General features: G+C 46.3%; 1 protein-coding gene across 2 annotated transcripts in view; it reads left to right on the top strand.

Moving 5' to 3' along the window:
* Window positions 1-6,303, top strand: part of abcb6 (ATP binding cassette subfamily B member 6 (Langereis blood group)) — a 174,666-nt gene extending 168,363 nt beyond the window's left edge. For both annotated transcript variants that reach the window (XM_033024954.1, XM_033024953.1), the window contains exons 19-20: window positions 1,665-1,733; window positions 5,684-6,303. In XM_033024954.1, coding sequence (XP_032880845.1) covers window positions 1,665-1,733; window positions 5,684-5,831 — 217 coding nt within the window. In that variant the 3' untranslated portion in view covers window positions 5,832-6,303. The remainder of the gene's footprint in view (window positions 1-1,664; window positions 1,734-5,683) is intronic.
* Window positions 6,304-14,787: the final 8,484 nt, after the last annotated feature.

The following is a 14,787-nucleotide window of genomic DNA, read 5'->3' as shown; positions in this document are numbered from 1 at the left end:
AACGTATTCATTCATTGATTCATTGGCTGTAGCCTCAGTTCCCTGTTTGTGTTTTTCGTCGTGTGTGAGGCCAGAGGTAAATCCTTGCTTCTTTAGGGAACCCTCCTGGAGTGGAAATTGTCCCAGCGAGAGCAATCAGCTAATAGTCTAAAAGTGTTAATTTCCCTGGCTGTAAACACTTCAGACGTGAGGCTAATTGCCTCTTTGCCTTTGAGAGAGTTCAACAGTAAGTGCATTAATGCAATAAATGATCAAGGGGAGGGGAGGTGAGGAGCACAGCAGAAATAACATTCTGGGACCAGCCATTTAGTAAAGGCAGACCCCGAGCATGGCAGGGACACCCTGCATTCCAGAAATGATTCTCTCCCCACCCCTTAGCCCTATTGAAAGGTAATTAACTGGACAGACTCCCTCTTGAGTTGCTTGTGTCCAAGACATTTCTAAGATTAGTTACCTTGTATTCTGTGCTCTCTCTCAGTGTGCAGTGATTTTCAATCCGGTCAGAAAAGATGCAGGAGTTTAAACATGCCTCGTGCTTTTAATGAATGAAATAAACAGGAGTTTTGAAGCATGTGGATAGAAAGACGTACTTGAACTGTGAACGGCTCGATTGTAATTGTGTATTTATTTTCCGCTGGCTGGTTAGCGCGCAACAAAAGTAAAACCAATGATAGCTTCATATTGTCATTATTGAAACATATTAAGGGTTTGGACACGCTAGAGGCAGGAAACTTGTTCCCGATGTTGGGGGAGTCCAGAACCAGGGGCCACACAGTTTAAGAATAAGGGGTAAGCCATTTAGAACGTAGACGAGGAAACACTTTTTCAAACAGAGAATTGTGAGTGTGGAATAATAGGCAATCAGTCTGAAGAAGGGTCTCGACCCGAAACGTCGCCTATTCCTTCACTCCATAGATGCTGCCTCACCCGCTGAGTTTCTCCAGCACTTTTGTCCACCTTCGGTTTTTCCAGCATCTGCAGTTCCTTCTTAAACATCAGTAATAGGGTGGCATAGTGGTGCAATGGTAAAGCTGCTGCCACACAGCGCCGGAGACCCCAGTTCCACCCTGACCTCAGCTGCTGTCTGTGTGGAGTTTGCATTTTCTCCCCATGACCGCATGGATTTTGTCCGGGTGCTCCGGTTTCCTCCCACATCCCAATGACCTGTGGGTTCCTGGGTTAATTGGCCTCTGTAAATTTCCCCAGTGTAGGGAGATGATGCAAACGTGGAATAACATAGTACTAGTGTGGAAATGCTGGAGTAAAGGAAATCTCGACCAGAAATGCTGCCTGGCCCGCTGAGTTACTCCAGCATTTTGTGTCTATCTTCGATTTAAACCAGCATCTGCAGTTCCTTCCTACACACATAGAAGTAGTGTTAATGGCTAATTAATGGTGGGCTCTAACCAAAGAAACTCCTCCAAAGGTACATTGTTTTTATTCTGTGGCTTTGGTTATTCCGACTCTACCACTAGTGAAAACATCCTCAGGATCAAGGGTTCAATTTTCTAAAACGTTCTTAAAAACATGCAAAGGGACTGCGTTGAAAAGCAAGCTTTGCAAGTCAGTATCTGAATGTCGATGTGCGCTGAACACAGTTCTGTGGATAACCAGCACAGCATCCCTGCATTCCTACGGAGTTTAACAATTTTCTTTTCTTTCAGATTGTCAACGGTGATCAATGCAGATCAGATCCTTGTGCTTCGGGACGGGCAGATAGTGGAGAGAGGAAGGTATGTAGTCCACTGTCAGGGACTTTCCCACCCGTTTAACCCCAATCCTAGAGGGAGCTATTATTTTTTGCAATTCTGCTTTTAAAAAAAAATCAGTTTGTCTTACACAGCATTTTACGACAAGGAAGAGACCTTTTCATCAGTCTAATGGGCCTGTTCCTCTTGGGTGATTTTTCAGATGTCTGCCAGCGACTGTCAGGTTGCCAGCAGTCGCCTGAAAAGCTGGCAACTGGAACGGCGACTGTCAGAGTGGAACACACACACACACACACACACACACACACACACACACACACACACACACACACACACACACACACACACACACACACACACACACACACACACATCGCAAAGGCGGGGGACAAGGCAAGCGGGGGGGAGCGCTGTCTGAAATTCACATGGTGCAAAGCCAAGGTGATACAGACACACACTGCGATGAACAGGAAGGTTGACGCTGTAATTAAGACAGCTAAAGCACAGTGTACGGTAAGCCCTTTCAGGGGGGGGTGGGGGGGGGGGAGTAACATAGAAACATAGAAAATAGGTGCAGGAGTAGGCCATTCGACTTCGAGCCTGCACCACGATTCAATATGATCATGGCTGATCATTCAACTCAGTATCCTGTACCTGCCTTCTCTCCATACCCCCTGATCCCTTTAGCCACAAGGGCCACATCTAATTCCCTCTTAAATATAGCCAATGAACTGGCCTCAACTACCTTCTGTGGCAGAGAGTTCCAGAGATTCACCACTCTCTGTGTGAAAAATGTTTTTCTCATCTTGGTCCTAAAGGATTTCCCCATTATTCTTAAACCGTGACCCCTTGTTCTGGACTTCCCCAACATCGGGAACAATCTTCCTGCATCTAGCCTGTCCAACCCCTTAAGAATTTTGTAAGTTTCTATAAGATCCCCCCTCAATCTTCTAAATTCTAGCGAGTACAAGCCGAGTCTATCCAGTGTTTCTTCATATGAAAGTCCTGACATCCCAGGAATCAGTCTGGTAGGAGGGAGAAGGAGTGGAGACAACTTTTAAGAAGCCAGAGATACACGGCTGTGAAGCTCGGCGGACATTAACATTACCGGTCGGTTATCCTTGGTTCTGAGAACTACTGCTTACGTTTTTTTACCCCAATGAGCCAATGAAATTCATCGGTCAGCACTGGCTACAACCTACGAGAACCTTTCACCTCCTGGCGACCCACCTACGGCACGAGAATTCTCGCTACTCTCCACGGCGGCTTCATTCTAGTCGCCGCTAATTTTCCAACATGTTGAAAAATTCACGGCGACCATAATGAGGCCGCGACTAGTTCCCAGAATGCGGGAACTCCTCACGACCATGAAGGCGACTCCCCGGCAACATGTGGCGACCGCATAGTCTCCTGCTGTCGCCTAAAAAGTTGCCTAAGTGGGTCAGGCCCATTAGGCCTCCACAAAGGTGGTGATTGGAGTTCTATTGCTGGCTACAGCACTAAAGATTGGAGAGAGGGTAACATCACAAATGTGACCCAGAGCAGAAATATTTTGCATTGTAGTAATCTGTCTGGACAAATAGATGAGAAATCTGTTTGCACTTTCATAACACTCATCCTTCTAAACTCCAGAGTATGCAAGCCCAGCCGCCCCATTCTCTCAGCATTTGTGGGTGAGTTGGGCCTGTTTCCACACTGTGTGATTCTATGACTCTACATCACTCCAATATTACTATTGCGACCAAAGATCCTATAGCAAGCAAGATAGATCACTCCTTCTAAATGCAATGGGCTGACGGAGTGGAACGTGGGCCTTTTTTTCATCCATTTCTGTAACCCGACCCGACTTGCAGTGTAATCAACGTTGCGGGGGAACAGTTTGTGTTAATAAATTTAAATTCTGAAAATGAGGAGAAGATTTTTACCAAATAACTTTTATTTTTAAGAGGATGATTCTGCAACCGGCTTCCGTCTCCGCTGTAGTATCCTATGGGATCTTTGGTTCCGGAGACGGAAGCCGGTTACGGAAATGGGGCAGAAAATTACCCATGAATCTGCCCATAACCGTACTACATGTTTTTCGTCAAGTGATCTATCTTGCTCGCTATAGGATCTTTGATTGCGACTGCTTTCCCTGCACTTTCCTTGAATGACTTACCAGAGAGACTGAAGAAAGACTGGATAGACTCGGCTTGTACTCGCTAGAATTTAGAAGATTGAGGGGGGATCTTATAGAAACTTACAAAATTCTTAAGGGGTTGGACAGGCTAGATGCAGGAAGATTGTTCCCGATGTTGGGGAAGTCCAGAACAAGGGGCCACACACAGTTTAAGGATAAGGGGGAAATCTTTTAGGACCGAGATGAGGAAAATATTTTTCACACAGAGAGTGGTGAATCTCTGGAATTCTCTGCCACAGAAGGTAGTTGAGGCCACAGTTCATTGGCTATATTTAAGAGGGAGTTAGATGTGGCCCTTGTGGCTAAAGGGATCAGGGGGTATGGAGAGAAGGCAGGTACAGGATACTGAGTTGGATGATCAGCCATGATCATATTGAATGGCGGTGCAGGCTAGAAGGGCCGAATGGCCTCTACTCCTGCACCTATTGTCTATGTTTCTACCCTTCACACCATAATTACACTCCCAAATCAACCTCGATGCACGTGGCAATAAACTAAACTAAGACCCCGTGGACCACCTTTGCCTCTTTATTTCTGCTGAATGGTTTTAGGAATGATATGTTTTCTGGTGCTGTGACAGCCCTGGCCGAGATTGAGGATTTAGTTTCTTCCTGTCTCAGGCCCTTGTTCCGTCAGACAGATCATTATCCTTCCCTTCACCACCTTAATGGGTTTAGTATTTACTTTAGCACAGAGTGCAGAAAGTAAACTTCACACTTGGCTGAGCATCATTCACGGATTGACTGAGATTCCAATTGCCCTGGAGCCTGAGAGAACCCTCTTCTTCATCCCTCTCCTCAGTAATTACATCTCTCACACACTCATGTTTTCTTTCCCTTGTTCTCTTCCCCTCCTTGCACTTGCAACCACTCCTCAGAAGTATTAACTTCTCAAGATTATTTTTTCGATTGATCTAAAGTATCATTTGAAATGTCCTGATCTCAAAACTGGTTGACTATCCGAAGCCTGTAATTATTTTTTTGAAAGAACTATAAATAATTAGAATGCAGACACAGGAGGTTGGAGATGCTAGAATCTTGAGCATAGAAAAAAGCAGCTGGGAGCACTCAGTAGGTCAGGCAGCATCTGTGGAGGGAACTGGCAGACAACGTTTTGAGTCAATAGACAATAGGTGCAGGAGTAGGCCATTCGGCCCTTCGAGCCAGCACCGCGATTCAATGTGATCATGGCTGATCATCCCCAATCAGTATCCCGTTCCTGCCTTCTCCCCATATCCCCAGACTCCACTATTGTTAAGAGCCCTATCTAGCTCTCTCTTGAGAAAGCATCCAGAGAACCTGCCTCCACCGCCCTCTGAGCAGAGAATTCCACACACTCACCACTCTCTGGGTGAAAAAGTGTTTTCTCGTCTCCGTTCTAAATGGCTTACCCCTTATTCTTAAACTGTGGCCCCTGGTTCTGGACTCCCCCAACATCGGGAACATGTTTCCTGCCTCTAGCGTGTCCAAGCCCTTAACAATCATAAGTTTCAATGAGATACCCTCTCATCCTTCTAAACTCCAGAGTGTGCAAGCCCAGCCGCTCCATTCTCTCAGCATATGACAGTCCCGCCATCCCGGGAATTAACCTTGTAAACCTACGCTGTACTCCCTCAATAGCAAGAATGTCCTTCCTCAAATTTGGGGACTAAAACTGCACACAATACTCCAGGTGTGGTCTCACCAGGGCCCTGTACAACTGCAGAAGGACCTCTTTGCTCCTATATTGGATTCCTCTTGTTATAAAGGCCAACATGGTGAGTCTCGTGCAAACAGTTTTCCGATTCCCGTTTCAGCCACGAGGTGCTGCTGGCCAAAGATGGAGCTTACGCTGAGATGTGGATGAAGCAACAGCAGTCGGAGACAGGGGACTCGTCATCTGACACTGAGACCAAAGACAGGAGCACAGAGAAGTTGCAGCCACCCAGCAACAAGAAGGACTGAGAGCCCAGCCGTCCCAACAGCAAGGTTCCTCACCATCCATGCCGTGAATGTACTGGGCCCATGTGCTCAGCTGACGCTGGCTCACACGATCGACCCAAACACTCATCATGTGGATCCAGACTCCCATACAATCCCATCCTTCTCCAAGAGGAAGAAAAGATCCCACTCATTACATGATTTTCTTTATAGGTTTTGGGAAGTAGTTTAAAGCTCTAACGTTTCATTTGTATTCTCAGACATTCATCCCTTGTGTTTCCCGATTGGACTTAGGATGTGTGTTTGTTCTTCTTGGATATTAAGTATGGCAAGTGGTAAGAAGACGCAAAGGACACGCCAAGGAGCCTGTTGAAACCGTGTAATTATAGACAATAGACAACAGGTGCAGGAGTAGGCCATACAGCCCTTTGAGCCAGCACCGCCATTCAATGTGATCATGGCTGATCATCCACAATCAGTACCCCGTTCCTGCCTTCTCCCCATATTCCTTGACTCCGCTATCTTTAAGAGCTCCATCTATCTCTTGAAAGTATCCATAGAACCGGCCTCCACCCCCCTCTGAGGCAGATAATTCCACAGACACACGACTCTCTGTGTGAAAAAGTATTTCCTCATCTCCGTTCTAAATGGCTTACCCCTCATTCTTAAATTGTGGCCCTGATTCTGGACTCCCCCAACATCGGGAACATGTTTCCTTCCTCTAGCGTGTCCATACCCTTATTAATCTTATATGTTTTAATAAGATACCCTGTCATCCTTCTAAATTCTAGAGTATACAAGCCCAGCTGCTCCATTCTATCAACATATGTCAATCCCGCCATCCCGGGAATTAACCTGGTTAACCTACGTTGCACTCCCTCAATAGCAAGAATGTCCTTCCTCAAATTTGGAGAACAAAACTGCGCACAATACTCCAGGTGTGGTCTCACTAGGGCCCTTTATAACTGCAGAAGGACCTCTTTGCTCCTATGCTCAACTCCTCTTGTTATGAAGGCCAACATGTTATGATGGCTTTCTTCACTGCCTGCTGTACCTGCATGCTTACTTTCAGTGACAGATCCCATTGTACTTCCCCTTTTCTGTACTTCCCCTAATTATGATTGAATACATTACCACGTGGTGTCTGAAAGTAAAGTGCTCATTGCACTGCCCAGTTAAAATATCCAAATGCAGTCACCCCTTCGTCAGTGTGTGTGTGCTGAGTTAGTTCATCTCAGCTCGGGGAAGGGAACCTGTTACTCAGCATTCTTGGGCATGGGGAAAGGATTGTGAATCAGCTTCATTGATCTTCTGTGACCTTGTCAGAAGGTGCTTTCATAGAGACACCAGGCAAGCAAAGGAACATGTGTGTCTTGTTTAGCTGTGCCATCAAATGGCTTGGCTGGTAGTATTTCTCAGGTGTGAGCCTGAATTCTTCTCTCTCGATTGCCACCATTAAGAGAGGCAGATTCTGTAAGGCTGAACTTCATTCTGCCATCGGCCGAGCCCGCGCAGTGGTAGAGTTGCTGCCTCACAGCGCCAGAGACCCGGGTTTGATCCTGACTACGGGTGCTGTCTGTACGGAGTTTGTACGTTCTCCCTGTGACCTGCGTGGGTTTTCTCCGGGTGCTCCGGTTTCCTCCCACACTCCAAAGATGTACAGGTTTGTAGGTTAATTGACTTCTGTAAACTGTCCCTAGTGTGTAGGATAGTGTTAGTGTATGGGATGGTCGCTGGTCGGCACTGACTCGGTGAGCCCGAAAGGCCTGTTTACTTGCTGTATCTCTAAAGCCTAAAAGTAAATCAACTTTGCTTGGCTCACCCAAATTTCAATTCTATGAAAGTCAGTATGTTAGAATATTGGCTGGGGACTAGAATGGGCAGTTGATATAATACTACGTAGACACAAAATGCTGTAGTAACTCAGCGGGACAGGCAGCATCCCTGGAGAAAAGGAATGGGTGATGTTTCGGGACCCGAAACGTCACCCATTCCTTCTCTGCAGAGATGCTGCCTGTCCCGCTGAGTTACTCCAGAATTTTGTGTCTACCTTCGATTTAAACCCGCATCTGCAGTTCTTTCCTACACGTTGATATAATACTGCTTGTTTGTATCATCATACTGTCCACATTTATTTTCAACCCCACATCTGACATTGTACCTGTGATATTCAATTAGTCAGAATCAAATGGTTCTCTAACTTTTGTTTAAGAAAGAACTGCAGCTGCTGGAAAAATTGAAGGTAGACAAAAATGCTGGAGAAACTCAGCGGGTGAGGCAGCATCTATGGCGTGCAGGAATAGGTGACGTTTCGGGTCGAGACCCTTCTTCAGACTGATGCGGGGATGGGGGGGGGGGGGCGGGAAGAAGAAAGGAAGAGGCGGAGACAGTGGGCTGAGGGAGAGCTGGGAAGGGGAGGGGAAAGAGGGAGAAAGCAAGGACTACCTGAAATTGAAGAAGTCAATGTTCATACTGCTGGGGTGCAAACTGCCCAAGCTAAATATGAGGTGCTGCTCCTCCAATTTACGGTGGGCCTCACTCTGGCCATGGAGGAGGCCCAGGACAGAAAGGTCGGATTGGGAATGGGAGGGGGAGTTGAAGTGCTGAGCCACCGGGAGATCAGGTTGGTTATTGCGAACCGAGCAGAGGTGTTGGGCGAAGCGATCGCCAAGCCGACGCTTGGTCTCACCGATATATTTTCTCCCCGTGACCTGCGTGGGTTTTCTCCGAGATCTTCAGTTTCTTCCCACACTCCAAAGACGTACAGGTTTGTAGGTTAATTGGCTTGGTCTAAATGTAAGATTGTCCTGAGTGTGTGTAGGATAGTGTTAATGGTCGGTGCCGACTCGGTGGGTCGAAGGGCCTGTTTCGTCACCGTATCTCTAAAATTAAAAACTGGTGCATAACATTGACAGTATTAGGTCATAAGGAATAGTAGAATTAGGCCATTCAGCCCATCAAGCATACTCCGGCATTCAATCATGGCTGATCTACCCCTCCCTCTGAACTCAATTTTCCTGCCTTCGTCCCATAACCTCTGACATCTGAACTAATCAAGAAAAATTTCAGAAAAATGTTGGCATCCTTTCCCCATGTCCAAGACCCTTGTAGCCGGTGGAATATTTAAAAATGCCAGCTATTGATGTAAAGCAGCATACATGGCAGTTAATTATTTCACACCTAGCTCCCACACACACTAGTGAGATGAGGATTAAATCGTCTGATTTTAGAGATCGGTGCTAAATATTCATTCAGTGGACCATGGAATTCTCTTCTACTGGAGCAATGGCCGTAGATTCTTTTAAGTTCATCGAGTCACAGTGATACAGTGTGAAAACAGCCCCTTCGGCCCAACTTGCCCACACTGGCCAACATGTCCCAGCTGCACTACTCGCACCTGCCTACGTTTGGCCCATATCTCTCCAAATCTGTCCTATCCATGTACCTATCCAACTGTTTCTTAGACGTTGGAATAGTCCCAGCCTCAACTACCTCCTCTGGCAGCTCGTTCCATACACCCACCACCCTTTGCGTAAAAAAGTTACCCCTCAGATTCCTATTAAATCTTTTCCCCTTCACCTTGAAACTATGTCCTCTGGTCCTCGATTCCCCTACTTGGGGCAAGAGATTCTGTGCATCATAGAAACATAGAAAAAAAGAAAATAGGTGCAGGAGGAGGCCATTTGGCCCTTCGAGCCAGCACCGCCATTCATTGTGATCATGGCTGATCGTCCCCTATCAATAACCCGTGCCTGCCTTCTCCCCATATCCCTTGACTCCACTAGCCCCTAGAGCTCTATCTAACTCTCTCTTAAATCCATCCAGTGACTTGGCCTCCACTGCCCTCTGCGGCAGGGAATTCCACAAATTCACAACTCTCTGGGTGAAAACGTTTTTTCTCACCTCAGTCTTAAATGACCTCCCCTTTATTCTAAGAATAAATAAGGAAAATAAGAAATTAATAAGGATCAGGCATCTACCTACCTGATCTATTCCTGATTTTATAAATTCATCTAAGACACCAGACGTGGTCTGGGTTTAACATTTTATCAACCGTGCTATCAATGGTACAGCAGTGAGCGTCTAGGTATTGTAGACTAGGCACCAGACGGAGACTGGAAGTCACAATCTGTTGACGTGGTATTTCTTAGTGATCCATAAGAACACTCGGAAACACTTAGCGCTTGCCGTCCATTCGATACGTTGACAAGAACGCTATAGAAATAGACGAGGGGAAGGCAATTTAGCCCGCAGTGTCAGCTGCACAATTTAGATTCAGACTGATCTTCCATCCCTGTACCACTTTGCAACAACATAGGGTTTAGGATACGTCAAAAAAAATGTGAAACAAGGAACTGCAGATGCTGGTTTACAAAAAAAGGGCACAATGTGCTGAACTGGATATACTCAGCAACTAAGTCTGCTGGCTGGAAATTCCAAAGTCTCACTACTCTTTGAACCAAGCATTTTCTCCTCGTTCCTGTCCTGATTGGACATCCCTTATTTAGGCACCTTTCCCCCTATTCTGGCCACCCCATCCAATGGAAGCATTGTCATGTTCATTAGTTATAGGAGCAGAATTTGGACATTCGGCCCATCAAGTCTACTCCATCATTCAATCATGGCTGATCGATCTTTCCCTCTCAACCCCATTCTCCTGCCTTCTCCCCATAACCCCCAACACCCGCACTAATCAAGAATCTGTCAATCTCCACCTTAAAAATATCCACTGACTTGTGGCCTCCACAGCCTTCTGTTGCAAAGAATCCCACAGATTCACCACCCTCTGGCTAAAAAAATTCCTCCTCATCTCCTTCCTAAACGAACAGCCTTTTATTCTGAGGCTGTGCCCTCTGGTCCTAGACTCTCCCACTAGTGGAAACATCCTCTCCACATCCACTCTATCCAGGTCTTTCACTATTTGGTATGTTTCAATGAGGTGCCCCTTCATCCTTGCATTTGCCCATTCAAGCCCTAATGGAAATTAATTTGCTTCAGTAAGATCACTGTATATGTCACTGTACTTAGTTTATATCAGTTCAACAGGAAGTGGCTGAATGTAGAAATGTATTTTTCTGATATACTGTTTCCCCAGACATGTATAAATGCTTACGTTTAAGAAAGAACTGCAGATGTTGGAAAAATCGAAGGTAGACAAAAATGCTGGAGAAACTCAGCGGGTGAAGCAGCACCTATGGAGCGAAGGAATAGGCGACGTTCTTCAGACTGAAGAAGGGTCTCGACCCGAAACGTCACCTATTCCTTTGGCTTGTTTCTCTACCTCAGAGGGCGGTGGAGGCCGGTTCTCTGAATACTTTCAAGAGAGAGCTAGATAGGGCTCTTAAAGATAGCGGAGTCAGGGGATATGGGGAGAAGGCAGGAACGGGGTACTGATTGGGGATGATCAGCCATGATCACAGTGAATGGCGGTGCTGGCTCGAAGGGCCAAATTGTCGAAGTACCTATAGTCTATTGTCTAAGCTGAGGATCCAAGTGAAGACACTGAAGCTTCATCAACAAACATCTTGCCAAACAAGCCAAGCTTCTCGATGGGTCACCTCATGAGGTGTTGGTTTATTGCTTGCCGGGGTACGGTGAGAAAATGTATGTTGCCTGCTGTCTGAGTAAATCAGACACTGCATGTGTAGTGAGCTGCATGTTTATGGGTATATAATTTTTATTTACATCAGTTTATTTGGAAAATTGCTATATTGGTGATTACCTGTGTACACGTTTTTGTTTCTTTCTGATATGCTGTTTCTCAGGTTAAGTATAAATAATGTATTTTGAAGCTTCACGAGTTGTTTCCTCTACACACTGGCAAGATCTGAAGAAGGACCTCGACCCAAGAGGTCACCTATTCCTTCTCTCCAGAGATGCTGCCTGACCTACTGAGTTACTCCAGCTTTTTGTGTCTAGTCCTTCTTTGCTAAGTGACAATAGACAATAGGCAACAGGTGCAGGAGGAGGCCATTCGGCCCTTCAAGCCAGCACCGCCATTCAATGTTATCATGGCTGATCATCCACAATCAGTACCCCGTTCCTGCCTTCTCCCCATATCCCCTGACTCCGCTATTATTAAGAGCCCTATCTAGCTCTCACTTGAAAGTATCCAGAGGGCGGTGGAGGCCGAACCTATTGTCTATAACCAGCCTCAACCGCCCTCTGAGGCAGAGAATTCCACAGACTCACCACTCTCTGTGAGAAAAAGTGTTTCCTCATCCCCATTCTAATTGGCTTATCCCTTATTCTTAAACTGTGGCCCCAGGTTCTGGACTCCCCCAACATCGGGAACATGTTTCCTGCCTCTAGCGTGTCCAAACCCTTAACAATCTTATATGTTACAATAAGATACCCTCTCATCCTTCTAAACACCAGAGTGTACAAGCCCAGCCGCTCCATTCTCTCAGCATATGACAGTCCCGCCATCCCGGGAATTAACCTGGTGAACCTACGCTGCACTCCCTCAATAGCAAGAATGTCCTTCCACAAATTAGGGGACCAAAACTGCACACGATACTCCTGTGGATTGGAGGGTAGCTAATTAAGAAAGGCAGGAGAGAGAGAAAACAGGAAATTATAGACCAGTTAGCCTGTCATTGGTGGTGGGGAAGATGCTGGGAGATCACACTATGATCACATTGAAGGTACATGCAAGTCCACATGAGAAGTGAAGCAAAGTTGTATTTAAATTCAGTAGATTAAATAATTCCACTTTACAACAGCTTCATACCACCACTGGAGTTAAACTCCACAGCAGAAGATGGAAGAGCTTCATATCTTTGAGTGTTGTGAAGGTGAAATATCCAACGTGGCCTGTTAGGATCATTCGATACAGGCTTGGCTTGTTATAGAGCTCCTACTGTTTATTGGTAATAATGATGTGGTCATATTGTAACAAAGGAATAAAGTTCAAGGTTTTAAAGAAAATGAAAGAATTCACTTACTACAACATTGCAGAGGCCATTGCACTCATTGTGTCCACAGCAGCTAGTTTAGAGATACAGCGGGGAAACAGGCCCTTCGGCCTCCCGAGTCCGCGCCGACCAGCGATCCCCGCAAATTAACACTGTCCTACACACACTAAGGAACATTTTACATTTCTACCAAGCCAATTAGCCTACAAACCTGCACATCTTCGGAGTGTGGGAGGAAACCGAAGATCTCGGGGAAAATCCATACGGTCGCAATAGACAATAGGTTCAGCCAGCACCGCCATTTACTGTGATCATGGCTGACCATCCACAATCAGTACCCCGTTCCTGCCTTCTCTCCATATCCCCTGACTCCGCTATCCTTAAGAGCTCTATCTAACTCTCTCTTGAAAGCATCCAGAGAATTGGCCTCTACCGCCCTCTGAAGCAGAGAATTCCACATTCACAACTCTCTGGGTGAAAACGTTTTTCCTCATCTCCGTTCTAAATGGCTTACCCCTTATTCTTAAACTGTGGCCCCTGGTTCTGGAATGTCCCCTTCCCCTTATTTCTCCGACATGCTACCCTTTTTTTGCTCTCTGTAGAGAGAGGAGTTTGAGCTATGGAGGGGGGTCCCTGGGACAGGAACAATCTGAAGAAGGGTCTCGACCCGAAACGTCACCTATTCCTTCTCTCCAGAGATGCTGCCTGTCCTGCTGAGTTACTCCAGCACTTTGTGTCTATCCTGGGGCAGGAACAAGTAGATCATAAATCTGTTCAGTGATCAGCTGAGAACATGAGGGTAAATGAGCATGGGACATCCTTGGTCTTTTAAGATAAAGGGGAAAAGATTTAATAGGAATCTGAGGGGTAACTTTCACACAAGGGGTGGTTTGTGTATGGAACGAGCTGCCAGATGGGGTAGTTTAGGTAGGGACTATCGCAACATTTAAGAAGCAATTAGACAGGTAATGGATAGGACAGATTTAGAGGAATAGGGGCTAAACATAGGCAGATGGGTCTAGTTTAGATGGGACATGTTTGTCGGTGTGGGCAAGTTGGCCCAAAGGGTCTGTTTCCACACTGTTACCGTGACATAGAGAAAACCACAGAGTGCTGGAGTAACTCGGTAAAGCAAGCAGCATCTCTGGAGAATATTGATAGGTGACATTGTGGGTCGGGACCCTTCTTCCGACTCCTGGCTCAAAACGTCACCTATCCGTGTTCTCCAGAGATGCTGCCTGTCCCTCTGAGTTACTCCACCATTTTGTGTCTATCTTTGGTGTAAACCAGCATCTGCTGTTCGTTCCTGCACGTTTCGTCTGTAGTTCCTTGTTTCTACTGACAAAAACACCGTGCCTTTCTCAGCACCAGAGGAACCAAGTCTCCAATGAAACAACAAAACATTTGAGGATGCAGGGCTATAGTTCCAACTGAATATTGGATCTGGTGTGCTGATCTGAGCATTGGGGACAGATGCAGGACTGAAGGATTGTGATCCACCTTCAATATCAGCGCCACTTTCACACCCAATCTCCATATCCTTTCATTCCATGAATGGAGTCATAGAGTGACACAGCGTGGAAACAGGCCCAACTTGCCCACACCAGCCAACGCGTCCCAGCTACACTAGTCCCCCCTTCCCCGCGCATGGTCCATATCCCTCCAAACCTGCCCTATCCATGTACCTGTCTAACTGGTTCTTACACGTTGCGATAGTCCCAGCCTCAAACTACCTCCTCCGGCAGCTCGTTCCATACACCCTGTACTACCCCATCTGGCAGCTCGTTCCATACACAAACCACCCCTTGTGTGAAAGTTACCCCTCAGATTCCTATTAAATCTTTTCCCCTTTATCTTAAAAGACCAAGGATGTCCCATAGACTCATTTACCCTCATGTTCTCAGCTGATCACTGAACAGATTTATGATCTACTTGTGAAAAAGTTACCCCTCAGATTCCTATTAAATCTTTCCCCCTTCACCTTGAACCTATGTCCTCTGGTCCTCGATTCCCCTACTCTGGGCAAGAGACTCTGTGCATCTACCCGATCTATTCCTCTCATG

The sequence above is a fragment of the Amblyraja radiata genome, chromosome 7, assembly GCF_010909765.2.
Source record: "Amblyraja radiata isolate CabotCenter1 chromosome 7, sAmbRad1.1.pri, whole genome shotgun sequence".
NCBI lineage: Eukaryota > Metazoa > Chordata > Chondrichthyes > Rajiformes > Rajidae > Amblyraja > Amblyraja radiata.
Note: the sequence above shows the minus strand (reverse complement) of the source record. Positions and strands in the feature narration are given on the sequence as shown.